This window comes from Myotis myotis, unplaced genomic scaffold (genome assembly GCF_014108235.1).
Source record: "Myotis myotis isolate mMyoMyo1 unplaced genomic scaffold, mMyoMyo1.p scaffold_m19_p_1, whole genome shotgun sequence".
Taxonomy (NCBI): Eukaryota; Metazoa; Chordata; class Mammalia; order Chiroptera; family Vespertilionidae; genus Myotis; species Myotis myotis.
In genome coordinates, this window is record NW_023416313.1 from 182,386,555 (window position 1) to 182,408,146 (window position 21,592).

General features: G+C 44.9%; 1 protein-coding gene across 1 annotated transcript in view; it reads left to right on the top strand.

Annotated features, from left to right (window-relative positions):
• The window catches only part of IQCH (IQ motif containing H), a 105,795-nt gene that overhangs the window by 42,067 nt on the left and 42,136 nt on the right, over positions 1–21,592 (top strand). Inside the window, exons 8-9 of the mRNA XM_036352386.1 lie at positions 8,811–8,931; positions 12,360–12,646. Of these exons, the coding sequence (XP_036208279.1) occupies positions 8,811–8,931; positions 12,360–12,646 (408 nt within the window). The remainder of the gene's footprint in view (positions 1–8,810; positions 8,932–12,359; positions 12,647–21,592) is intronic.

The following is a 21,592-nucleotide window of genomic DNA, read 5'->3' on the forward strand; positions in this document are numbered from 1 at the left end:
CTGGTCATCTGTCCCGCGTGCCCCTCGGGCAGAGAGGGATGCCCTTGAGAAGACCGGGGCTTTCATGTAATTGTGCCAGATCGAACACAAGTCCTCACTTTTGGCGTTTTAACAAAGCATGGTCTGCAGAAAGAAAGCAATAATACGTATATAATGCTGTCGCATCCACCTTACGTATATGCATCTGTGCACGGAGGAATATCAGAAAAGGCACAGCTCTTCACTCTGATTTTAAAAAGTAGAGGCTTGTCCATTCCTTCTGTCTGAAATTAAAATATAATTTCTCCCCAGAGCCTCTCATTGCATTCCACAAATTCACCCTTCTCCCCCACCACTTGAAAGAAAAATTAAACCCCAAAGGGCACATGTTTTCTTTTGTTTTTAATTTTCAACTCAAGAGCTTTATCAGCTTCTGCAATTTTTCTTTCCCAACCAGCAATATTTGTCTATCTGGAAAGAAAGAAACCATTCACCAATAATAATAATTATAGCCACTTCCACTTCCGGTTGAGCTTTAAACCACATGGTTTCTGCTTTCAGATATTGTGTGATCTTTAAGACAGACACATGTATTTGCTTGATGTCACTCGTATTTAATAGAATTTCCTTCGAACCCATCTTCCAACATTAGAAACATTTTTTAAAAATCTGCCACTTGCTGCTGTAACTACTTTTCCGTGTCATTCCCAAAACAAGAACATATTCTTCTGTTTTTAAACCACCCTGGATTATTTATTTCTAATTGTTCCTTTAGCAGATGCTGAAGGAATTTAGGGTGTAGTGTAAACAACTCCTTTAAAGAGAGCGATCGCAGGCCGCCACACACACCGGCAGTCTCAGCCCGGGGAGGATTTTTTTCTGCTTTTGTGCATGTGCAACAGTTCAATTAGGAATTTCAAAAAACGCTTCATGTTTATCTACGGAAACCCCAGCTGCAGCGTGATTGGGGTGAGCCCCGAAAGAAAGCCACGGCCCCCTGTGAAGGGGGGGGCGGGGGGAGAGGAACAGCAGTTTAAGTGCCGGAAAGTTGAACGGGAATGAACCTTTCTAGAGTTTCTGGTCGGGGCGACGCAGTTGTGCTGAGCTTCGGGATGGAGGCACGACATATGTGCCTCAGTTGGACAAAACGCTTCTCAAGTCAGATCACCTGCTAGGCCTGCAGGTGGGTGCAAAGTGGAGGCCGGGATAGCGAGGGGCAGGCTCCCAGGGGGGCGGCGAGTGGATAATGCTACCTAAGTGTGGGATTACGGACGCGTTTTCACCATTCTGTTTCATGAGAGCCGCCACCGCAGCGAATCACTTGCCACACAGCCGAAATGGGCCATTAGCTATCAAGGGAAAATTGTCTTTGCCGCTTTCGGCAGATGGAGCAAATATTTTACAAAGCAATTTTACATACCAAAAACATTTGTGTGCCTCGGTAATGTGGGCTGTTTTACATTATGTTACCTTCGACAGCAGCATAATTTTCCATCTCGTCGAAGGCAAAGTTGGCATTTTTGATTTTTAAATTCTCAATTAACAATTAAACATGGAGCACTAAAGCAGTCTTACGCTTTAAGTAGGTGTGGGGAGTAGTTTACGACTTGCTGGAGACCGTGGCATTTTTTCTTGGTCCCCTCAGCATATTTTTGCCCTCTAAGGAGGGAGTGCTTCTCACCCTCCTCGTGGAGAGGAATGAGCGCAAACTCCACCGCTGACGCCAGGACGAGGGGAACCCAGGCCCAGGAGTGACCAGGGCACTTGCTGGCCTCTGCGTCCACCATGGGTTCCACAGGCCGTGGTGCGGCCCGCCCACTTGTATCAGTTTAAAATGGTTCCTCTTCAAGTAACAGCAAACCCAACTCAAAATCGCTTTTAAGATAAAGAGAATGTATTATCTCGGCTCACGGAAAAGGCAAAGATTGGTCTGGCTCCCAACAAGGCTTTATCGAGTGGCTCAGTGTCACCAAGGATCCAGTTGCTTTCCCTCTCACCTCTCTACTTCACACCGTGTCTGCTCCATCCCAAGGCTGCTGTCCTCGGGGTTCCGATGGCTGCAGTGGCTCCTGGAGCTCGTCCTCGGTCAAGGCAATAGGAAGAGAGAACATCTCGCCTGGTAGGTAGCATTCTCAGAAGAGCATGAAGCCTTTTTCTCAGGAGGCCCCGGCAAGGGCTTCCTAACATCTGACTGGCCTACGTGGGTCACGTGCCCATCCTGCACCAATGACTGTGGCCAGGGTATGGCTTTGCTACCTGGGGCCCCACCCTGGGAGCTGAGGGAGAGTCACTCTCAATCAACTTGCATAGCTAAGAATGGGATAGCGGCAGTTCCTGAGAAGGTGTGTGGGACATCATTACCCTGAAGTAGGGACAAAGATGCTGGACAGCCAACAACAGTTGTCCACGCTACCATTTTTTCATCAAGTTGGCAGCACAGACTTAGCCTCACGTGCGGATGACCTAATCTGACCCAGCGTGATCATTTATGCCTGCCGATGGCAGTTACAGATCCCATTGCACTATGCCATCCTCGTAGCAACTGGATTGGAATCCCGTCTCTGGCCATACCACCCTGAACGCGCCTGATCTTGTCTGGATTTGAATCCCAGCTTTGCTACTTCATGTCTGTGTGACATGAAATAGGGAATCGAGTAACCACTTGAGAGAATGGCTTTGAGATAATAAATATAAACCCCTTGCTACAGGCCTGCCACTTGGTAAGTTTTCCACAAGTGAGAGCTGTTATTGTACCCAGAAAGCGACTGCAATGGTAAAAAGTAGCTCACGCACAGCAAACTCAACCTCGGATTTGGAATCCCTCCCTTCTCTTCATCTTTGTGCCTCGAGCCAACTGCAACCCTGAGCACTTTGCACAGTACTCCACACTTTGCCTCTGAGGGGGGCAGCAGTGGTGGAGAGCACCCACCCAGGTCAGAAGGCAGCCAGAGAGCTCCCGCGGCCTCCGTGGACCAGTGGCCAAGCCCCAGCCCTCCTCTGACACAGGAGACATTCGCTTGGATAGTCCCTATGGCCCCTTTCAATCCTGACCGCCTTGCTTAGTTTTCCAGGTCACTGTCTTATCCTTCTGGCTTCTGGCTTCTGGCTTTATGCTACCCTCCATCTCTCCTTTTAGGGACATCAGAAACCTCTGTAAAGCAGAACTATCTAGGTGTGTCCTGGGTTTCTCTTCTGAACACTGTCAAACAATGCCTGATGTGGGAGATTGGAGGTGATTAGCCTAAAAGCTATTTGCTTAACTCACTACTGCAGAGCCAGCAAAAAAGCTTCTAAGATAAAATGAGTTTTGATGGGACTGATACTAATTTGTATTCCTTCTTCCTCCTCTCCCATCCTCCCCAACACACACACACACACACACACACACACACACACACACTCACACACACACACACACACTCACTCACACACACACATACACAGAATATACTTGGGAAAGTTAACTCTCAGGAGTTTAAAGTAGCTGTAGTCAGTATTAAATTGGATATGCTAGCAGCTTCCCCTGAGATGTCCTGAATTTCCTTTAGTCAAATACCTCTTCCTTCAAATTTACACTTTCTTGATAGAAAAAGAGAAAGAGGTGAGAGGCAATGTCCACGCTTCCTGGAACGCTCCAAGGTCATGACTACTGTCGCACTCTGAGCGATAAATGTGGGTGCTGGACAAAGGGGACAAGGCTGAGGGATCAGTGTGGGTGCTGGACAAAGGGGACAAGGCTGAGGGATCAGTGTGGGTGCTGGACAAAGGGGACAAGGCTGAGGGATCAGTGTGGGTGCTGGACAAAGGGGACAAGGCTGAGGGATCAGTGTGGGTGCTGGACAAAGGGGACAAGGCTGAGGGATCAGTGTGGGTGCTGGACAAAGTGTGGCAAGGCTGTGCAGAGGTGGGAACAGCTCTGGAGTTATCAGCTCCACACAGGCCAGCAGCTACTGTGATGGGCAGAGCCAGAGCAATCCTGATGGAATGAAAATCTGGAATTCTGATTTTTTTCCAAAAAGTAAAAGATATTTTTCTAACATTTGTTTATTGTCAACAAGGTACATACTTTCCACAGCCCCAGAGTCACTGGTCTCAGTGGTCGGCTCCAAGTGGGTGATAGGCGCTCTGAAACACTGACTCAGGGGTCAGTCAATGAAAAGACACTGACTCTCAAGTTTCTAAGAGGGAGAACGTGTGCCCAGTTGCTGGCCTATAACAGACCACACACACACACACACACTCACACACACTCACACTCACACACACTCACTCACATGCACACGCACACACATTCACATACACACATTCACATACACATACTCACACATACACACTCACATTCACACACACACACATTTACATACACACACTCACACACACACACTCACACTCACATGCACACACACACACACATTCACATACACACATTCACATACACATACTCACACATACTCACATTCACACACACACACATTCACATACACACACACACACACTCACACGCACATACACTCACACACACATACACACTCTGGGAGAGTGAGAAAGCAGAAAAGAAAGCAGATGAGCAATGGTTCCCCAGCGCCATTGCTTTCTGTTCTCAGTCACATGTTAAAAACCAACCAATAACAGCATGTGACAGCTCGGCAGGTGACCTGGCACAGGCCTCCTGGTGCCTCCGCTTCCCATTTGTAAGGGAGGGCGCTGTGCCTCCGGGTGTTACTAGAAGGACTGAATGAGACAATGAACGGGAGCCTGCTCTGACAAGAGAAAGTATTCTACAAATACTGTTTGATGGTCCACATGAACTTGGGGGTTTCTCTGGCATGGCTGTGTCGTGTGTGTGTGTATGTGTGTGTGTGTGTGTGTGTGTGCGTATGTGTGTATTTAAATTTATTCTGAACAGTATGAACCCAAATAGCTATAGCTCTTCCCTTGCCAGCATCCACCCTTAAAGGTGCAGTCATTATGTTTGTACTCTGCAGAATGATAATCACTAGCGAACAGAAACTGCCCCCAATACTGAGAACTCACAGCCGACATCAGGGGGCCCTGTGTGACCACTGCGCCCGCGTGCTCCTAAGGAAGCGGTGTCTCAGCCTGTCAGCTGCTGTGCTGGAGCCCTTGGCACCTGGATTTGAGCGCTGGCCTCACCCCCCGTTCACAAGCAGCTGAGTCCCCAGCAGGCACTGTGCTGTGGAGGGGATAGGGGACAGGGGTCAGGGGTGGGGTAAATTGAATCTCTTACACAGAATATCATTTTGCTGCCCTTTCTTAAATATAAGTTGCAGGTCCTGCTGTATTTTTTTTAGTAGGCATAGAGGGATAATTTATTGGTATGAAGGCCACTCTTAGTAGAATTACTATATTTCCTACCAGGTGCTTTAAAAATAAAGAAATAAGTTAACAGATACTAACTTATTTGTCTCCCCATTATTTGTCTCCACGTCTTTTCCTCAGAGAGATAATCATGGCCCGAGCTGCCTCTGTGGGTCCCAGCATCCCCCACTGAGTGTCACCCCACCCGCGCCCCCAGCAGTGGGCTTCTCATGACAGGACTCAGTCACCCTCCGATTCCCACAGCAGACTTCCCTCTGGGAAACGCGCCCCGTGCTGGGGCTTTGCACACAGCACGAACGCTGCGGGTCAAGCCGCACGGCTGGCCTGTGAGCAGAGGTGGCGGTGGCACCTGGCACAGTGTCCAGATGCCTCCCGCCCGCTGCCGTCTTCCAGTTTCCTCATTGGCCCTCACACAGCATGCGGCATCTGAGGTGACACTTCATAAACGCCACCTCACTTTTCTTCCCAGTGCCCCCCAGAGGCAGGAATCCCGTAGCCTCCACCCAGGAAGATTCGTGCTTCCTCAGTGGTCATCACTCGGGCAGTTCCTGGGCAGCAAGGAGGGAGCCTGGTTTCCATTTTCTCTTATTCAGCTGTTCAGGGCTGGGTCCCTGTGTTTACTGCTGCCAGGATTCATTCCGCAAACATTTAGTGCTCCCTGTGCCGAGTGCTGGGGAGACTGACCTCAAAGCTACCAACCACACCACTAAGAAGCTGGAGAGTAGAGAGAGGACACCCACTTGGTAGCAGAGAAGGCTTCCTGGCAGAGGTGTGGCCAAAGAGCCAGAAGGAGGCAGCCAGGGGTGGAGGGGAGGAAGGAAGGCAGACATTGAGATGGGCCCTAGGCAGCAGGGGTGAGGCTGGGAGCTGGAGAGGAGACAAGCGAGGCTACATTAGGGACCAGAGGCCAGGTACAGAGGCCCTTCCTCGGGTGTCAAGTGGGTGGAGATCTAGTTTCAAGATTTAGGTGGCCAGGCTCTCACCTCCTCTCCATGGCAATCTCCCACAGTCCCTAAACACGTCTTTCCCTAGTTCAGCAACTTAAAAGGCCTGACATCCTGTCATTGTCCCCAGTTTTATTGTGCTAAAATACATGCAGCATAACATTTACCATCTTAACGACTTTTAAGTGTACAGCTGGGTGGTATTAAATAGGTTTATAATGTCGTGCAACCATCACCACCATCCATCTCCATCACTCTTTTCCTCTTATAAAACTGAAACTCTGTACCCAGTAACTAACTCCCCATTCCCTACTTCCCCAGCCCCGACAACCACCATTCTACTGTACCTGTAATTTTTTATGTGGATGGGTGAATGAATGAATGAATGAATGAATGAGTGAATTCTTTCCCTTTGATGTCTTGATGTGAATGATCACATAACAGATCCCTGGGAAGATGGTTCAACCCCTGTCGGAAGCAGGCAGAAGGCGGAACAAAAGGGAAGTCTCGCTGTCCTGGGAGAGGGCCCGGCCTGCGGGGCTCCCTTCCTTGAACTCGGTTGTCCTGAGCAGGGTGGGAATCCACAGCGATGCTTCCTGGCCCCAGCTGTCGGCCACTTCATGAATCACAGACTATCAGTCTCGTCAATAAGGTGGAATGGTTTTAAAGGAAACAAGTGTAGAAAAGAAAGGAGTTTGGAGGACAGTGCGCAAAGACGGAGGTTGCCAGAATCGTGTCCTGTGCACTTGTTTGTGGTTTAGATGCAGGCCTGTGAGAGTTGATGGGATGGGCAGTAAGAGCAGGACAGCCGTGTACAGTGTGCAAGATATGGAAGGGGAAAGACCCCTGCTCTGGCAGCGCTTTCCCTGCCTCCACCTCCCCAGGCAGGGGCTGCTGCACGCTGCCCCCCCTTCCCCAGAGCCCTTCTTCACGGACTCCCCTCACTGTGCCGGGAGCCTCCTGAATGAGTGTGGTCCAGGGCACTCCCCTTCTCCTGGCCTTCTTGTTTTGTGTGCAAGCACTTGCTAAGCTAACTAATCAGACCCTAACGCCAGGATTTTCTGGATATTCAGAAATTATTTAGATTATTTGGACCTGCCTAGGGTATATGTATTCTCAGATGATTGTCTTCTAATGTAGAAATTCAGAGGGCACTGGACCCAGAACGAGCCAGATGTGCCAATGAGCTGGGGGGGGGGAGGGGGAGGAAATCACTTTTTAATGTCAGGGAACGTGGAAATAAATGAGCTTACAGATTATTTCTGATTCCTTCTAGCCCCACTCCCCAAAGTTTATTTTTTCCCCCAATCCCCAAATTACTGAGACTTCACTCATAGATTTGGAAGTTCTCAGCAGCCCAAAGCAAGCCTGAGTTCTTCTTGCCAGTGTCCCCATATTTTATTTTATTTTTTTAATTGAGTTCAGAGAGAGGAAGAGAGAGATAGAAACATCAATGACAGGAGAGAATCATCCATCGTCTGCCTCCCACACATCCCCTACTGGGGATCGAGCCCGCATCCTGGGCACGCGCTCTGACCAGGAATCAAACTATAACCTCCTGGTTCATAGGTCAATGCTCAACCACTGAGCCACACCAGCTGAGCATCCCATATTTTAAATATGAATACTGCCCATTACATGGTTTTACATCTTCAGCCCTGCCCTACTTCATGGAGCAGTGAAATCTAAAGATGGCTTCCATTTGAAAATGTTTAGATAGTCTCTTCTCTTTGAAAATGTTTAGACAGCCTAAGATTATTTAAAAAAAAAAAAAAAACTGTCCTGGCAAACCAAAGCTTTCTATATCAAAAAGCCAAGCTTCTTATGCATAAGAGGGTTTCCTACTGTTTTCATTTTGACAGGAGGCTCTGTAGTTTGAGATTGTTTTCTGATCCTAGGAGGCCAGTCTCACGTCTAGTCAACTGAAGCTGTGACCCATGGGGAATGTGGGGAACTGGGGGCAGCCCCCCTCACCTCACTCTTCCAACCTGCCCCCACCTAATGCCCCACATTTACGGCGTCAGCCCAAAACTTAAGGTTTTGTTCACATGGTTACATGGAAGCCCCCCACCAGGGGGGAGGGGGCACAGCTTAAAGAGATGGAGGTGCCCAAGAAAGCCCCTCCCCACTCTAATTTCTCCCAGGTCAGCCCTGGTGGAGTCGTAGAGTGAAAACGTTCAGGTCTAAAGGATCTGAGTTTACAGAATGAGAAACTGAGGCCCCGAGTGGGGAGGCACATTGCCCAAGGACAACAGCTGGTCAGGCAGCTGTGGGCTGAAACCCGGATTGCCTGCGGAGCAGACAGAGGCTGCCTTTCAGGGACAACAGGCACGTGAGCAGCAACATTTAGGGGCCACATCACTTTGAAATATGAAAATGGAAGTGGCTGGGAAAATAGAGAAACTTTTCAAAATGGCTTTCTGACTCTGGGTAAACAGTAACCACATTTTTTTTTGCCTGTTGGAGGCCTGGTTTTTAATCACTCCACAAGCAGTTTTCATTTCTGTAGTAAAATGGCTTGTGGTTCTATTTAATTTGTTTCTGCAGGAGCCAGCTTTGATGAAGATCTCCGAGGAGCTGGCGGGCCTTTTAGCACAGCACGCTCAGCCAGTCAATGAGAAACGCTTCCCCACGTGGAGGAAATTCCTCTCCACACTTCTCAGTCAAGGTAAATAAGACTGTAAAGTTTCTATCGAGCACCCGTTTCCACAACCTTGAGTTCTAGTTCTGGGTCAACCTGGGGCCCGTTTAAACACCTCGCATCTCTTGTGTTGGTTTGGAAAAGGGCTCCAACGGCAGACGCTTTCCCTCTTTTAAACTTTGCCTAAATGTTTATCTTGCACTCGGCCCCTTAAGTAAATAGGAACTGGGCACGCCAAGCGTGGCAGGCGCAGCTCAGGACCGCAGCCCTTTATGGCACCACAGACTTCTCCTGGCAGGTGGGCGTTGCGACCCGGTGACCTGGATCTGGATCTCACCACGACCAGGAGCAAAGTTCTTAAACCCTCGGAGGCCGGGTGTCTGCACTCACCTACTTCACAGAGTTGGTGGGAGGAGTCAGCGAAACAGATGTGAAGGATTCTACCTGCAATGGGAAATAAATGTCAGTTTACTCCTGTTTCCTGGGAGGGTAGAAGTGGCCTCACCTCTTCCTGTGAAGGTAGAATCTATAATAATAAAAGCGTAATATGCTAATTAGACTGGACAGCCGAACGACCTTCCAGACATCCTTCCAGACATCCTTCCAGATGAAGTTGCTGCAGCGGGGCCCAAGGCAGAGGCGGTTAGGGGTGATCAGGCAGGCAGGCAGGCAGGCAGGCAAGCAAGTGGTTAGGGGCAATCAGGCAGGCAGGCAGGAGCCAGCGGTGCTGGATTGTGAGAGGGTGCAGGCCGGCCTGAGGGCTCCCCCACCCCCTGCAAGAATTTCGTGCACCTGGCCTCTACTTGCTAAATAAGGATCCTCTACAGTTCGGGAACAAAGGCAGCTTCCATTCCTTTCATCCTCCTCCTCCTAACTCATCCTCATTTTCTAAGGACATTAGGAGGCCCATGAATGAGGGAATGAATGAAGCGAATGATATTTATCCCCAGTGGCAGAGATCCCTGTGGGAGTGTTATACCCAGAGACACCCATGCAGTGCCGCTTACTCCCTAGGAGGTTACAGCTTCGGGCAGATATTCTTATATGCTTACCCACATGAATGAAAAGAGAAGGCTACTCTAACCGACTACAGAAGATACCTTTTCATCTATTCACCACCATCAGGTGATAATATTATATTAACATCAATATGTGATAATATCATAATACTGTAATATTATATGGTAACAGCAGCAGCAGCAACAGCACAGTCATGCTAATAGCAGTGATGATAGCCTAATAAGCACCAATGGTGCATATTATGTGCCAGGCGCTATTCTAAGTATATGTATATTAATTCATTTGGTCTTCCTAATAACCTTATGAGGTGGGTACCATTATCACCCTTGTGTTATAGAGGGGGAAACTGCAGTACAAGAGATCAGCGACCTTGCCCCAACCCACTCTGTTGTTGTGTAATAGAGTCAACAAAAGGCTATGCCTGTGTTGCTCCAGGAATGTTGGCCAGAGCCCAGAGCTGGTGGGTATATTTATCAAGGAACACCTCTTGGCTCAGTGTGTGGGAGAGCATCGAGACCTGTTGGTTGTCAGAATACACTGGCTGGGCAGGGTGGGGTGGGACGGCTTAGCCAACACAGCTAACAAATTATTTAAGCAAGGGGTTGGATGGCCAGCCACATAACAAGAATGTTGAAAAGGGTTTTCCCGGGTCGGGGGAGATATTGCTGCATGATGCCCAGTGTTCTCTCAAATCTACATGTCTATAATTCCACAAATTTCCATGTACCCACTGACAGAAAGACCAAACTAAAAGAGTCAACCCCAAGCATAACTAGAAGAAAACAAGGTACCGAAGACAACAACAAAAGAAAATGGTCAACAATAAGGGATTCTTGCCCTGTGCGGTTTGGCTCAGTAGATTGAGCTTTGGCCCCGAGAACTGAAGGGTCTCAGGTTCTATGCCAGTCAAGGGCACTTTACCTCAGTTGCAGACTTCATCCCCTCCCCAGTCCAGGGAGGCAACCACTTGATGTGTCTCTCTCACAATGATGTTTCTCTATCTCTCCCCCTCCCTTCCACCCTCTCTAAAAAATCAATGGAAAAATATTCTCAGCTAAGGATTAACAACAACAACAAAAAGAATAAGGGATTCTTGCCCTGGCCAGGTGGCTCAGTCGGTTGGAGCGTTGTCCTATACACCAAAAGATTACAAATTCAATCCCAGGTCAGATTGAGTACAGAGGCAATCGATGCCCCCCCCCCCCCCGCCCCCTTCTCTCTCTCAAAGCAATGAAAGCATATCATTGGTGAGGATTTAAAAAATAACAAAACAAAAAGAATAAGGGATCCTTTTTAAGTTAGAACAGAAAGACAGACGTGAAGTTCTCCAGGTCCATCCAGGACAGGATATTAGGAAGTTCCCAGATCGTCCAAGGTCAACCTGCAAACCTTCCTTTAATCTATGTATTTTCATGTGATCTTTGCAGATTAGAAAGAGTGTTCCCAGCCCCTGTCTCATCTCCTTGGGGATGTATAACCACAAGTTTAGGCTTCACCTGACCCTCTGTTCATCTCTATCCTTTCAGTCTTTTTCCCTCTTTTTCTTCCTCCTCCCTCCCTCCCTCCTCCCTCCCTCCCTCCCTTCCTCCCTCCTTCCCTTCCTTCCTTGTCTTTCTTTCAGCCATATTATAAACAGTGCCTATTTATGAGAGGTAGAACTAGGAATATCGAAGAACCAATTTTATAGATGAAGAAACAGGCTCAAAGCTAAGAAGTGACTTGGGTAAAATCACTACTCCGTGTGAAAGGGAACACAGCGAGATCCTACCATTTTAGCACATCTCAAAAAAACCGTTCTAGTAAGTCATGTGTTTTCAAACCTCTGCCCAGCTCTGAGCCCCCAGTGCATGCATCAGGCCTAGTAAATGCTCACTGATTGAACAAGGCTGTCCCCCAGGCTTTCTGATCCTCAGGCCACCACCCACCACCTCCCACCATTGCCTGGCTCATTTCATTTCTGCTCTCTCAAGTGTGCTTATGGCCACAAAATGTCCTACAGTTGGACAGAAAGAGCACTAGTCATTAAGGTATGAACTGTGGGCCATGAGCAGCTAATTGCCTCTAAGGCATCTGCCTATTGGTCTTAGATTCATCATTTATATAATGAATGGGCAAACGGTGTCTCCCCTTAGTATGATCAGAAAACTTCCATCCATTGAGCCCTTCTGTATGCCAACCATTGGGCTACATACTATAAACACCGCACCTCTAAGACTCACAAGAACCTGGTCAGTTGCTTTTATTACACCCATTGTAGAGGTGAGGGAAAGGAAGTTCAGAGAATTGAAGCTACTTGCCCAAAGTCTCCCAAGACACAGCAGATGCACAACCTGAGACCCAGTCCATCTGCCAAGGCCTGGCCTCTTTCCTTCTGCTCTAAGTGGGCTCAGTCCAGGGAGCAAATACTTTCACCTACTCCATGCTTTTCCCACCAGGAGGTGTGGTCGAAGCATACCCACCTGTGGAAAGTGTCACCAACCTGACGGTGGACATGCTCATAGAGCCCAACGGAGAAATCAGAGTGCTGTCCACGGGGGACCAGTTGCATGCAGAGGGCCCCTTCATCTCCTCCGGTACCACCATGCCTCAGGCCTCAGTGAATTCCCAAGTTCTCATTTCTTTGTGCCTCCAAATTGGAAAAGCTTGTAAACTGAGAAATGTGGTCGGTTACTTTTCTATAGACCTGGTGACCTTTATTGACCCAAGCACCATGGAACAGAAGGTAAGTCGACTTGATGCCACATGAACTTCTAAAATATGTAGACTCCACACTGTTTACACCCATGCAACTGGGCATGGAAGGGAGCTTCTAAGATTCACTGCTCACCGGCTGAGCTGACTGTAATTCAGCACCCACATGGTTGGTGTCAGTCCATGTGAGACAGGGCTTTATGTCTGGAAATACAGGGTCTTCTCATTTGGGTACAGTTGGAGTCTAAATGACCACAGCCCATGCCACATAGCTCTGTTGATTGGGCCGGAATTCTCTGTGTCTTATCATGAGTTTATTTTATGCCATCTAGGGATTGAACCTGTCTAGAATCTATTTTTAAATAGAACGTCAATCATCAGAAAGGAGTTGAGTCCTTGTGTCTGTTCCTTTTCTTAGTAATTCACCAGAAACTTGGGTTGTCAATTTTTTCTTCTAAAAAATGTGTTGGAAAATATTTCATAAATATAAAAAGGTTTAAATAATAATATAATTAATAGTATGTGTCCAGACCCAGCTTAAGAAATAAAATGGTGTCAATACCACTCCCGTCCTATGTACTCCTTGCCAGTCCTCCTCGTGTGGCCCTTCCTCCTCCCAGAGGTGGCCACTGTCTCACATTTAGGACTTTGATTTCTTTCAACATCCTTATGCTTTTGCTGCACATTGATTACCAATATGTAGTATACAGTTGCACAACTTTTTATAGTTCAGAACATCCTATTATGTTGTTATTCTATAACATGCTTTTCTATATTCAATATTTCATCTGGAAGATCCTCATGTGGACATGTGTGGCTCTGACGTATAACATTCTTGATAACAATGTCTAAATTCACTACTTCTTCACAGGATTTGTTTTTAAGTGTTCAGTTCCTCCTCGGTTAGTGGTGGGTGACCAGACCTCTGTCTAAAGGATGAAAAGGCCTCCTGCCCTCCCTCTCCCGAGATCCTCTGGCCATCCAACGTTGTAAATGCACTGTAGTTGTTTTCTATTCATTATTCTCAGGTTCATGCTTATCCGTTTCAGTCCGATGATGGTTTCAAAGTGCGAGTTTATGTTTGGGCAGTTTTTGGCTTGTCCAGTAATCATTTCCCATGTGCCTTCCTAAGCCCTCCATTGGTTTTACACTCCTTTCTCAGGTCCACACGTTGAGAGAGTAAAGGACAACTAAAGGGCATTCAGAAATAATCTACCCTGGGAGGAGGGAGCAAAGAAACAGTGCCTCTGGTGGAAGAGCTGAGTGGCAGGGAAGTAGGCGGCGGGAGGGGGTGGGGGGGGGTGCCGGGGGGAGGGAGCAGGGGATGCTGTCCTCCCCTAATGTTTGTATTGAGAAACAAGGATTAAACCTGCCATCTTTGGGGCAGGAGGGAGGTTGGAACTATGGGGCTAGTTAACTTGTGGTTTTTATTTCTTTGCATTTGGTACAGGGAGAATTGCACATGGCAGTGAGTGGGTCCTGTCCCTGGGTGACTCACCCTTCTGTGGTTCTGGGATAACGATTCCACCCTTCACTTGACTGGTCCCATGTGCCCATCTTTCCTCACAATTACTCTCTCTCTATTTCTCTCTTTTTTTAAAAAAATATTTTATTTATTTTTTTACAGAGAGGAAGAGAGAGGGATAGAGAGTTAGAAACATCAATCAGCTGCCTCCTGCACAACCCCTACTGGGGATGTGCCCGCAACCAAGGTACATGCCCTTGACCGGAATCAAACCTGGGACCCTTGAGTCCGCAGGCCGATGCTCTATCCACTGAGCCAAACCGGTCAGGGCTATTTCTCTCTTTTTTCAACCACATCAGCCTCTCTCTGCTGCCCTTAGTCATCATACCACCTTCTGCCTCAGGGCCTTTACACATGCTGTCCCTCCACCTGAATGATCTTGCCTTTTCTTCTTTACCTAGTTAACCCCCCTTCCCATTCATTATATTTCAGCGCAAGCCATGCTTTCTTAGGGGAGTCTTCCCTGACAAAGCCAAACTCACCTGATTTAGGTTCTCACATCATCATGTACCTCTCCTTCACACTACTTACCATAGTTACAATTTTAAACGTGTTTCCATGATGATCTGATTAAAGCTGTCTCCTCCTGTGGAACATAAGCTCTCTGAGGAGATGTACTGTGTCTCTTTTAACTCCCTACTCAATTCTTAGCACAATCTCTGCCCGGGGACAAAGTGGGCGTCCAGTAAATATTTGTTGAAAGAACGAATTAATGAACAATTAAGAGGGTACTCTAGCAGATGCTGGATGGTGGTGCCAAAGCTTTTAGAGAAAGAGTTCAGACATCAGTTGATGGATGGGACAGATAAATATTAGCCCAGGGTTCTCGGGTTTTATCACGCTATGATTTCTCATCCCTTCCTGTTAATACTTGAGTATACAGCCATTTGGGTTACAATTTTCAATAGGACAGTGGAGGAAGTTCTCAGGAAGTACATCAAGGGTGTTTCTACATTGGCGAGGGAAGTCGGTAAGCTCTCTGTGTAGTATATGTACGTGCTTGCAAAATCACTCGAGTATTTTCTAGCCATTTTGCAAACAGTGTCACTTCAGAAAGCACCTTAGTTTCTTTTCTAATTGGCAGGCATTGTGGTGCCAATGAAGAGACTGGCATACTATCAACCTCTTCTTTTTTTGCCAGCCTAACAGAGGGAAAATGTCATCTTGTTTTCCTCAGTATTTCTTTGATTATTATTGATAATGAACACCTTTTCATATGTCTGTTGGCCATTTATATATATTGTCTTAATTGCCTTATCATATATTTTGCTCCTTTTAAATCGAACTATAATATAAATGCTGATTTGTACAAGCTCTTTATATATAAGGAACTATTACCCTTTGATGGTTATACATATTGCAAATATCTTCTCCCAGATTGTCATCTGTGGCTTTTCTCTCTCTCTCTCTCTCTCTCTCTTTTTTAGCTATGTTTCTCCACCATAAAAATCATAATTCTCCCTTTGTAATTTATTGATTTTGTAACTTTTGCTTTTGTAGTTGGTTCTTTACAAAGTAATATTTGTGGAAAGGTATTCCAAGAGTACACCAATATCTTATTCCTCATCAAATTCCCACCCGCGAAACTTAGCACCCATTGCCAACTTTCTCCTGAGTCAGCCACCACTATGATGGTGGCAATTTACTTTTAAAAAAATTTTATTGAATTTATTGGGGTGGCATTGCTTAATAAAAGAACAAAGGTTTCAAGTGTATAACACATCATCTGTACATTGTGTGTTCACCACCCCAAGTCAAGTCTCCTTCCATCACCACTTATCCCCCTTTATACTCTTCTACCTCCCCTCTCCTTTCCCTCGGGTAATCACCATACTGTTGTCTGTGTCTATGAGGGTTTTTTTGTTTGTTTGTTTGTTTTGTTGTTGTTGGGTTGTTTTTTATTTTTGCTCAATCCCTTCACTGTTTTAACTCATCTCCCCAACCCCTCCCCCCTCTGACAGCTGTCAGTCTGTTCTCTGTTCCTCTGGGTCTATTTCTATTTTGTTTGTTAGTTTATATTGTTCATTAGATCCTGCATATAAGTGAAACCATATGGTATTTGCCTTTCTCTGCCTAGTTTATTTCACTTGGTGTAATATTCTCCAGGTCCATCCATGCAGTTGCAAAAAGGCAAAATTTCCCTTTTTATGGCCGAGTTGTATTCCATTGTGTAAATGCACCACAGCTTTTTTTCTATACTCATCTACTGAGGGGCACGTGGGCTGCTTCCAAAGCTTGGCTATTGTAAATAATGCTGCAATGAACGTAGGGGTGCATATATTCTTTCAAAGTAGTGTTTTGGGTTTCTTCGGATAAATCCCCAGAAGTGGAATAGCTGGGTCATAAGGCAGTTCCATTTTTAACTTTTTGAGGTGACTCCACACTGCTTTCCACAGTGGGTGCACCAGTTGGCATTCCCACCAACAGTGCACAAAGGTTCCCTTTCTTCCAACACTTGTTTGTTGATTTATTGATAATAGCCAATCTGACAGGTATGAGGTGACATCTCATTGTGGTTTTAATTTGCATTTCTCTGATGATTATTGACATTAAACAACTTTGTAGGTCTCTTGGCCATCTGTATGTCCTCTTTGGAGAAGTGTCTATTCAGGTCCTTTGCCCATTACTTAATTGGATTGTTTGGGGTTTTTGGTGTTGAGTTATATAAGTTCTTCATAAATTTTGGATATTAACCCATTATTAGATGTATCATTGGTGAGTGTGTTCTCCTATTCAGTGGGTTGTCTTTTCATTTTGTTGATGGTTTCCTTTGCTGTGCAACAACTTTTTAGTTTGATGTAGTCCCACTGTAATTTTTTATTTCCATACTTCGTTCTACATTTATTCATTGGCAATTTACTGCGTGGAAGAGCCTTTTCTTCTCCATCTTTCATTTATGTATGTGTACATGTGTGTATGTAAGCATGCAAGGATTGTGTATATGTGTATACGTGCATGTATTTATAACAGTTGGAACTCATGAGTTTCTACTCTCTTTAGGCAACCGCATTACGTACTTTCATCATTTTGAGGTTAAAATTGTCCCAGATTTGCCTAGTGGGAGACCCTTCAGGGTGGCTCTTGTGTTCCTTAGATGTGTTCCCATTATTCTCTGAGCACTGTCTTACTTTCTAACACAATGAGATGTTTTAGGTTTATCTTCCACTTCCCCTGACCCAGACCTAGTGCCAGCCTAAGAGCCTTGGGTCCTTCTAGTGGAAGACAGTATTAAGATCTGAGCTCTCAGCGCTCTCATTGCTTCTGGAGTGTCATTGCTTCCGGTCTCTTCCAGTAGACAAAGCAAGAAATAGATAATATATGTGCAATACACCCACAGACATAGATATATTATGCTTCTACGACTATTTCTATATCTATCAATGTATATATTTTTCTATTTATTTAATTCTTTGCTTTTATTATTCTAGTTGTTACCTAATGTCATAGCTTTAAAATTGTGCTGATCTCAATTTGACAAGCCTCTATTAGTGTATATATTTTCAGACCATGCATTCCTGCCAATATCTCTAATTCCAATCTAACACCTCAAGATTCTAGACTTCTCCTTTTCCATACTTAAAAATAAATACCTTTTCCAAAAGTGATAAACCTTTGTCTCTTTTTCCTCAGTATGTTAGCTTATTTGCTTAATCAATGTATTTATTTGTTCAATGTAAACAACTAATCTCCCAACCAATCCTGCTGTCTTCTTCACCTGCCACTAAAGGGCCCCACCTGAGTCTCCTGTGTGTGGATACTGAACCCTGTCATTTGCATTTTAAGTTTATTTGTAACGTTCTTTCTCATAGTAAAGTTTCAAATAGTCGGCTCTAGTTTTTTTCTAAAGGACTGTATTACCTTGAGCTTCTCACTTTCTTTCTCTCAGCTTCAGTTTTCTCTGCTGTGAAATGAGTAGGGGAGCTTATTTGGCTTCTGAAGAACCTTCCAGTTCAAAAATTATTTATCCCAATAATATTTTCATAGTACTTATTTTTTTACATTCAAAATTTGATAATAGTTAGAGTCTACTTTTTAGAAATATCACAAGAAAATAATCACAAAGATTTATGTACACATCTGTTAATCTCAGCATTATTAAGGATAGTAAAAATTTCCAAATACTCCAGATTCTAATAATAGAGAATTCATTAAGCAAATTATGATAGATCAATAGAACCGAATGCTATAAAAACAGTAAAACTCAAGTTTTAAAAAATATCTAACAAGAAACTGTTTATGGAATATTGAAAGGGTAAAACAGATTACAAAACAATATATAAAATTGTATGTATAATGTGTGTCCCCCAAAAATATATACACACTCTATGTATATGTATATTATACACAGCTGATAGCTCAATTTTCAAAATGAAATGTATTTTAATAAGCCTTGCTCTTATAATTACTCAAAGTATGTGTATACATCTTTGAGACACTAAATATATACATATATAATTTTATAAAAAGAAAAAACAAATATATGCAGAGCACAAAGAAATAAGAGCTGTTACAAATGATTATTTCTGCATGGAGGACTGAGGGTGTGGTAGGCAGAGTAATACTCCCCCCACTCAAAAGATGTCCATATCCTAACCCCTGCCACCTGTGAATGTTACCATAAATGCCAGCATGTACGTGTGGCTGACTTCAGGCTATTGAGACTGAAGATGACCCTGGATTATTCTGCTGGCCAATGCAGTCACGGGGTCCTGCTGGCTTTGGAAATGGAGGCAGCACAATGAGCCAATGGGAGCAGACAGCCTCTAGAAGCTGGACACGGCAAGGAAGCACATTCTACTCTAGAGCCGTTAGGAGGAATGATGCCCTCCTGACACCTTGATTTTAGCCCAGGGAGACTTCTGACATGTGACCATCTAAGCCACTAAGTTTATGGCGATTTGTTACCGCAGCAATAGGAAACCAATACAGAGAGCTTTGGGTTTTCTGCATTTGCATTTTCAAAGTAAGCATGCATTATATTAGTAATCAGAAAAAAACTGAATAATGAAAATCATAAATTTGTATAGGATGTTATAACTTACAAAGCACTTTCACATACATGATCTTACATACAAACATGTCTTGCGGTAGATTTGGGAGGCAGAAACTGAGGTGATGGCATCCATCTCAAATTCTTGCTCTCTGTCCCTGCAGCTTACCGTGCTGGCATGGTAAGAGCAGAGGGACCAGGGTCCAAAGAAAGGTAGATAAAATAACAGAGGTGCGCCAAGGATGGGCCCACAATTATGAATCGGCTCCAGCCAAGAGTGTGGAAAATCCTGTCCAGACTTGAGGAGATGAGAGTGTGGTTCTAGGGTGGCACATGGAGGAACGGTTTGGGAAATGTAAGCTTTCAATATTGGAATCACTGGGCAGGACCCAGGGTCTCTTGGGAATAAGAGGAAAAGGGCCAGTCCTGGGAAATGGAACTGGTCAGAGCATAGCACAAAACCACTCCTGCCAGTGCACTTAGGTCCAAGATCCCAGCATCCCAGGGACGGGGAAATTCCATGCAGATACATGGAACTACAAGGCAGCCAGGTTGGAGATCTGACTTCCCATGTGAGATGGAAGGAGGGCCCTGCCTCCGGTTACTGCGAAGGGATCCCGCTCTTACACAAGGAGTGGCACACCTATTGCCAAACCCCAGTGTGTCCTGGATGTCAGTATCTAGTGGGTTCCAGGAGGGCCATGCAGCACCGACCAAAGGCCTTGAGGAGAGACTGACATGATCATTGAACAAATATTTTCCAAGAGCCTACTCCACTCCATGCTGGACGCCAAGGGGTTAGAGATTCAATAAGACATGTTCCCTGTCATGTGGAAGCTCATTTCACATCCCTCATCCAATTTCATTTGATACACATGCACCCTGTTGTTGTCTTCTTACTGGTTCTTAGGCATAAATGTTGCCTCCCTGAGATTTCTAAGTCCTCTAGAAAGCCCTGGACCTTAAAAATTTTTTTTTACCTCTTCATGATGTCTACCACAATGATAGTCAGTCATGTGATAGCCAGTTGATTGATAGACTTTTGAAAATTCTAGAAGATCCAATCTGTTGAGCTTACTTATTCACTTCTGGGAAATTCTCAAAGAAAGAACAAGTGTTTATTGAGCATCTATTATAAACAAGACATTACAGTAGGTGCTAGAGGGTTGCAATGATGCAAAAGGTGTCCTTGGTGCCTGCCCTTAGGGAGCTCACAATCTATTTGGGGAGACAGACTTAAAAAGTGAATTACAAGAAAAAGCTTAAGTGACAACTACATAGGACAATAAAAAGAGACATTAAAACGGAAATGTTGCCTTAACTACCTTCTGTCTGGAACAATCAAGAAAGATATTTACAGAAGAGGTGAGATTTGAGCTGAAAAATAGGATTGGAAGGAGGGTAAGAAGGAAAGATGCTGTGAAGGGTGGTGGTAGAAAAGGTCAAATCACACATGGGTAAAATTATTATCTAAGTCTTACAAACATCATATCTGATTTATATCATGTAATTATGCACTTGTATATCATTCCCCAGTTCCTTTTCTTTATGTAAAATTCACCAAACAAATCGATTGGCAAAGATGCTTTCTGTTGAAATTCCCAGGTTAAAAATGTATTTGTTTTTAGACAGCGTGAACTTTTGAAATAACTATCTCCGTTATGAGCATTGATGTCTTAAAAACAAAACAAAACATGAAAAGGATAGAAAAGAGCTTAGATAGAAAAAAAACAGCAGCAGGCGGTTAGCAATGATGGCTCTTCCTGGGCACAAAAGGAAATGAGACTGGTTACAAAGTACAAACTGCGAGGAAAGACAAAAATGTAGACCTCCATGTATAGCACAGAATCTCAATATATTCTGAAACCTGATTCTCAGAGTGCCTAGACAAAAATAAACGAATGGAACTATGTCGAAGCAAAAAACTACTCCACAGCAAAAGAAACTAATGACAAAACTTAGAGGCAGCCAACCAGAAGGGAGTTGAAATTTGCAAACAGTAGCTCCGACAAAGGTTTAATTATATATATATATTTTAAATACTCATAAAACTCAACACCAAACAAACAACCCAATCAAAAAGTGGGCAGAGGATCTGAAAATACACCTCTCCCAAGAAGGCATACAAACAGCCAATAGATATATGAAAAGATGTTCAACCTCACTGGCAATTGGGGAAGTGCAAATCAACACTACAATGAGGTACCACGTCACACCTGTTGGAGTGGCCATTATCAACAAGACAAGCAATAACAAGTGGTGGAGAGGGTGTGGAAAAAAGGGAACCCTCATCCACTGCTGGTGGGAATGCAGACTAGAACATCCACTATGGAAAGCAGTCTGGCAATTTCTCAAAAAATTAAGAATAGACCTACCAAATGACCCAGCAATTCCTCTCCTGGGCATATACCTGAAAACCTCAAAATCATGTATTCGCAAAGATATGCACCCCCGTGTTCATT